This window comes from Solanum verrucosum, unplaced genomic scaffold (assembly GCF_900185275.1).
Source record: "Solanum verrucosum unplaced genomic scaffold, falcon-dt-bn FXZP01000024.1, whole genome shotgun sequence".
NCBI lineage: Eukaryota > Viridiplantae > Streptophyta > Magnoliopsida > Solanales > Solanaceae > Solanum > Solanum verrucosum.
This window is the reverse complement of record NW_026020207.1, coordinates 622,841-629,253: the sequence shown is the minus strand read 5'-3', so window position 1 is coordinate 629,253 and position 6,413 is coordinate 622,841. Positions and strand designations below refer to the sequence as shown.

The 6,413-nt window shown below is 33.2% G+C and overlaps 1 protein-coding gene across 1 annotated transcript; it reads right to left on the bottom strand.

Moving 5' to 3' along the window:
• Positions 1 to 3,109: 3,109 nt before the first annotated feature.
• Positions 3,110 to 4,714, bottom strand: LOC125830141 (uncharacterized). Its single transcript, XM_049509341.1, has 2 exons — positions 3,982 to 4,714; positions 3,110 to 3,570 (listed from the first exon to the last, which is right to left on the bottom strand). Exons 1-2 carry the CDS (start codon positions 4,712 to 4,714, stop codon positions 3,110 to 3,112), a joined length of 1,194 nt encoding a protein of 397 aa, XP_049365298.1.
• Between the last annotated feature and the right edge of the window lie 1,699 nt (positions 4,715 to 6,413).

The window sequence follows — 6,413 nt, the reverse complement described above, 5'->3', positions numbered from 1 at the left end:
TTATTGTAAAAGGTAACTTTTAGCTTTTGTCCAATTTCAAGTGAAGCAACTTGTTTGCACATGTTACTTCCTCGAACTCTTCTTACTTTTGTAGGATTAGATGAAAGTGATGAAACTACAACAACATAATTTGATAAAAACTATAGCAATCAAACTCAGTTCTAAAACTTAATAACATATGAATTCAAAATATCATACCTTTTTCTATTTTTTTAGAGTGGTTCATAACTTGATCAACAGATGGAGGTAATGTAACATTGGTTTGCATATCCTCTTTCTCAAGAACAATTTTTTTCATTTTTTGTATTTCATGATTAGAAGACATGTTAGAACTCAACTTTGTGCACTTAGAAGGAGTTTCCATATGCCGATTATCAAAATCAGCACTCTTGTTGAAAGATCCCACCTCATATTCAGAAATTCCCAAGGAGGAGCTCAAAGATCTAGTTCTTTTCTCTAGTCCCTTTCCTATAACACATGGACTCACTTAACATGATATTAAAGTTTATCAAAAAAATTGAAAGCACAGTATATTTGTAAAAAGTATAACATTTTCTTAAAAATCTTACTTGTTTCAACTTCTTGGGTGTATTTCTTAACTTGATTAGTAATAGGAGATGAGGTATTAATTTGCATATTCTCTTTCTTAGGAGCCATGGAGTTCTTATGCATCATTCGTATTCCTTGACTAGTGGACATGGTAGAGTTTTTATGTCCTTGTCCTTGGCCCTTCCCTATAGAACCTGAAAAAAATAAATCATACAACCAATACTTTAGCACTGTATTTTGGAGAGCAAGAAGCTGAAAATAATTGAATATCAATAGGTTCAGCCCTTTTCGTCTAAAATGATTGACATTCTGAATCTTCTCCTCCAAGAGAAAATACAGAAAGTTGGAAAAGATATTTCTTCTCAACACAAATAATGATTTTGCTATGCCTTGAAGTGAAAAAAATACAAAATATCTTACTTGCTTCAATTTCTTTGATGTACTTCTTAACTAGATCACTTGATTGAGGCAATAAACTCTTAGATGGCAAACTTCCTTTCTCACCCAAAGATTTAAGCCCTCGTCCTCGTCCCTTTCCAATAGCACCAGGCGCAACAAATGTATATTTTATAGTACTCTTCATATTAGAATCAGCCTCATTTTCAGTCTTCAATGATTTCATCTTGAACCTGCAAAATGAGCCAAAACATTAAAACTTAAACCTAAAAAACGTCTAATTATGTAGTAATAAAAGAAATTGTGTCATCATAACGTTGAATAATGAAATACTAATTCATAAAACATACTTCACCTCATTAGTTCTTTTTCTTTTCTTTTGGGAAGGACTTCCTAACTCTATAATATCATCATCCATTTGTTCCACAATCTCAAAAGAATCACGAGGTTGAGTCTTCCTCACTACTTTCCAACCTTTGTTGGAATTATCATTAGCATAAAACACTTGAGATGCTTGATTCGCTAAAATAAATGGCTCATTTATTTTCAAAAATCTACTTGGATTAACACTCACAAAATCATACTCATCCTTTTTAACTCCTTTTATTTCATCATACACATCGAACCAATTACATCGAAATAAAATCACTCTTCTATCCATGACAAATTGCAACTCAATCACATCTGTTAAAACTCCATAATAATCAAGGTTCTCACTGTCTTCATCATTCTCACCCAATACAACAACACCACAATTTTGAGTCTTTAACTTGTTATCACAATCTTCTACATGAAATCTATATCCATTAACGACATAACCATTAGAACACGTTGAATATTTAGTGGGACCACGTGAAAGTGAGAGTAGATCTTCCATGATCTGACTATCATCTTGTTTGTACAATTGTGCGGCCTATCAACAAGATAACATTTAATATTTTAGAATGAGTATTAGAATATTAAAATATCAAATTTTGATATTTATGTATTACTCACCCTATCTTTAAACCATTCAATAAATTGTCGGCTCCATTCTGCATCAGACAAGTGTCGAGCATTCTCATGAGTTTGTGCAAACTCTCTACAAAATTGAAGTGAACCATAAGTCTCGTACTGAAAATTAACTAACCTAAAAGAAATAAAATTAATGAGATGATATAAAAGAAATCTTCATACTTGAGATATGGTAAAACTTCATCACAATTTTTCAATATGTATATATATGCTTGTTCTAGTTCATATGTTTCAAGCTCACATGGATCTTTAGCTTCTAGAGTTTTTCTAGGTTGACTAAAAATAGATAAACCACCATTCGATTGTTTTAAACCACCATCATAATTTCGTTCAGGACGATTGAATCTTGTGTCAACTCTATGCAAATACCTTGAACATAAAGTCATACATTCATTTGCAATGTAGCCCTCTACAATACAACCTTCTGGACATGCCCTATTACCAATGAGAGATTTCAAAAAATATAACCATCGCTCCACAGGATACATCCACTGATAATGAATCGGTCCAGCAATATTAACTTCAATAGTTAAATGAACAGGTAAGTGCACCATGACATCAAAAAATGAAGGAGGGAAGACCTTTTCCAACTTGCAAAGTGTTATGGGTATTTGTGCTTCAATATGCTCCAAGTTTTCAATTCTCAACTTTTTTGATCCAAGCACACTAAAAAATATAAACAATTCAATAAGAGGTTCACACACTTCTTTGGACAACATACCACAAAGTGCAAGAGGGAGTAGATGTTACAAGAGAACATGACAATTATGACTTTTCAATCCAGATATCTTGTGATCTTTCAGGTTCACACATTGAGAAATATTAGATGAAAAACCATCAGGAACCTTTAGATTCTTTAAGAAAAGGCACAATTTGTGCTTATCTTTGGGAGACAATGTGTAGCATGCTTTTGGAATTTCAATTTTCTCCCATTTTTGGATAGGGTGCAATTCTGGCCTAATGTTCATCTCTAGTAAATCTAATCGAGTGTCAATTGTGTCCTTGGTCTTTCCTTTGATATTCATAATTGTCCCCATGATATTATCACATATGTTTTTTCAATATGCATAACATCCAAATTATGTCGCAATAAGAGACACTTCCAATATGGAAGTTCAAAAAAGATACTTTTCTTGTTCCAATTATCCATTCAGTTTTCATGTGATATCTTCTTTTTTATCTTAGGATCCTTTGATAACTGTACCCCTTCAAGATCTTGCGCTTGATTAAGTATCTCAATACCGGAACACACTTTTGGTGGAGGCCTTTTCTCTATTGTACCATCAAATGAGCCCTTCTCACTTCGCCATTTGTGATTTTGAGAAAGATAACGCCGATGACCCATAAAACACTGCTTCTTACCCTTAGATAATCGAATTGAGGAAGTGTCTTTATTGCAACATGGGCATGCCAATTTTCCTTTTGTACTCCATCCCGATAAATTTCCATATGCTGGAAAGTCATTGATGATCCATAATAAAGAAGCATGCAACTTAAAATTTTGCTTAGTTGATGCATCATAGGTCTCGATACCAACTTCCCACAACTCCTTCAATTCCTCTATTAAAGGTTGAAGATATGTATCAATTGCATCTCCTGGACCATTTGGACCTGGAATAAGCATTGGCAAAATAAAATGTTCTTGCTTCATACACAACCAAGGTGGTAAATTATAAGGAAGAAGAACCACAGGCCAAATGCTATGTGAGGTTTTTGAATTTCGGAATGGTTGAAATCCATCACTAGCAAGTCCAAGTCAAACATTTCGAGGCTCGGCCACAAATGAAGGATGAAGTTCATCAAATGACTTCCATGCCATTGAATCAGTCGAGTGCCTCATTATTCCATCTTCAACTCTTTTATCCTTATGCCATGTCATCAAAGTAGATGTCTTGGTAGACATAAACAATATCCGAAGTCTATACTTTAAAGGAAAATAGCATAAACTCTTTAATGCTATCTTTTTACCTTTTTTATTCCTTATTTCCCCGCTATGTGTATTTATTTTCCATCTCGACGCACCACAAACTTTGCAAGAATCAAGTAAGCTATCCTTCTTCCAGTATAACATGCAATCATTAGTACAAGCATCAATCTTATCGTATGAAAGACCAAGTTCTTTAATTATCTTCTTTGCCTCATAATATGAATTTGGCAAATTAGCACCATCAGGCAACAACTCCTCTTTCAACATTTTCAATAGCATTATAAATGATGCATTACTCCAACGACCCATACTTTTGATATGAAGCAATTTGATCAAAGTGGAAAGCTTTGAAGCTTTTGAATTTTGGTATAATGGCAACTCAAAATCCTTCAATAGGCTGTAAAACTTTTTTGCTTCATCATTTGGTTCCTCTTCAAGTAAGTCATCAGTATGTGTAGTTCCTCCATCAAGATTAGGATATAGGTCTCTCAATAGCTCTTCTACTTCATCTTCACTCTCACATTCTTCTATTGCATCATCGTCTTGTTCTTCATCTTTATATTCTAATTCTGATAATGGCTCACCCAAACGTTCTCCATGGTGATACCAAAACGTATAATTGCAAATTATTCCATGTACTAGCAAATGTGTCTCAACTGTTTTACGAGTTCCTAAAGTTGTATTGTAACATTTGACACACAGACATCGTATTTCATATTCTTCTCCTGTTTTTTGAAAAGCATAATCCAAAAACGTTTGCACACCGATCAAGTAGATTTCGTCGAGACGATTATCAACAAGTTGCATCCACTGCTTACTAGGTGCCATAACCTTTATGAGGACATAAAAAATTCTTTTAAAAATATAAAGAATAACCAAAAATATAAGATGCAAACAACTTGTTACGATCAGATAAACACAATAGGGTTGAAATCTAAGGATAGATGTCACTAAGAATTATAAAAGATTATAAGTTTACTTATAGAGCTAAGATGTTAGTTCCTAAAACATGATTTTCCTTTAAGCCTACCAAAGATTGGAGCAAGTAATTACACAAAACAATATACATTACGACATAAGATTATCTAAATAGTCATTTGATACTAAGAAAACTACTTGTTTATAGTTACTAAATAGTTAGTCTACTTGAATCTTTAAACAGTACATGAAGAAAGGACTAAGAAAATTACAAAATCACTAAAGATGTGAAACTAGTATATTATTCATACAATAATTAATTTTAAAAAAAAATTATATGCACTTTACATAAAATAATTGTCTATAGATAAAACCTGCAAAAGCAATCATAAAAGAGATGAATATAACTTGAAAAAATGATAGGGGAATGTTATCCTATATACATCGTTACAAGCTACAATTTTTTTTTGTACTTCCTGAAACACATAATCGCTAAAACCCCACATGGAGTTAGTCCCTGGAAACTCATAAGCAAGACTTAATACAGCTTAAAATCTCTAGTTCCCCACATACTTAGCCGCCGATATTCATAAACAATAGAAACATTGGGATTATGCAAATATATGTTTTTCACAAAATAATTAGGATTTTCAAATACAACATACTGTCAAATCGGAGGGTCAATGCCTTGGAGAATGTTGTGAAGCCTCGGTTGGAGAACATGGTTCTTTACATCAAGGGGGAACTTAATGAACTGGAAAGGGAGGATTTCTTTCGTTTGAAGAAGATACAAGGTTACAAGAAGAGGGAGGTAGAGAAGCAGATGGTTGCTGCCAGGCTATATGCAGCAGAGAAGGCTGCTGAAGATATTTCTTTAAAGAGAGCTATTTCGCTTGGTTCAGCCCATAACTTACTGTCCCATGTTTCACAGAAAGATGAGGATATTATTTTCTGATATAGAGGTAAGTTTTTATTAGTCGCATCTGCTGTCAAATATAGATGGATAATATAATTATCAGATGGAAAGATTTTTCCTATTCAACAAGAGTTCTGTGCATGTTTGTACTTAAAAAAAACACTGCCAAATTATTAGTTCAATTGCTTACTCCTTATACTCTGTTTTAAAACCATTCCTTGTCCAATACTGATGATCAAGAAACAAGAAAACAACAAAATCGAGTCAACTATATATATTAGAATGCTCAACCCAATAATCTTTCACTGACAAATACAAAAACATAGCAGATTTCCTTGTCCAATACTGATGATCAAGAAACAAGTAAACAACAAAATCGAGTCAAATATATTAGAATGCTCAACCCAATAATATTTTACTGACAAATAAGAAAACATAGCAGATTTTGAAACTTTTAACCTATTTAATGTTAGAAAAGAGGAAGAAGAAGATGACTAACTTGAGTAAAACAGCAAAAAAATCCATCAACACAATTTATGGAAGAAGCAAGAAACTCGATTTAGAAGAGGAAACAAACCTGGAATTCCTTTTTTTCGCAGCTAAGCAGCAACTACACAATGAAGAAGACAAAGGTGCTCTGAAAATTCACTGGCAAAATCGAGTCAACTATTAGAAACCACAACCCAATAATCT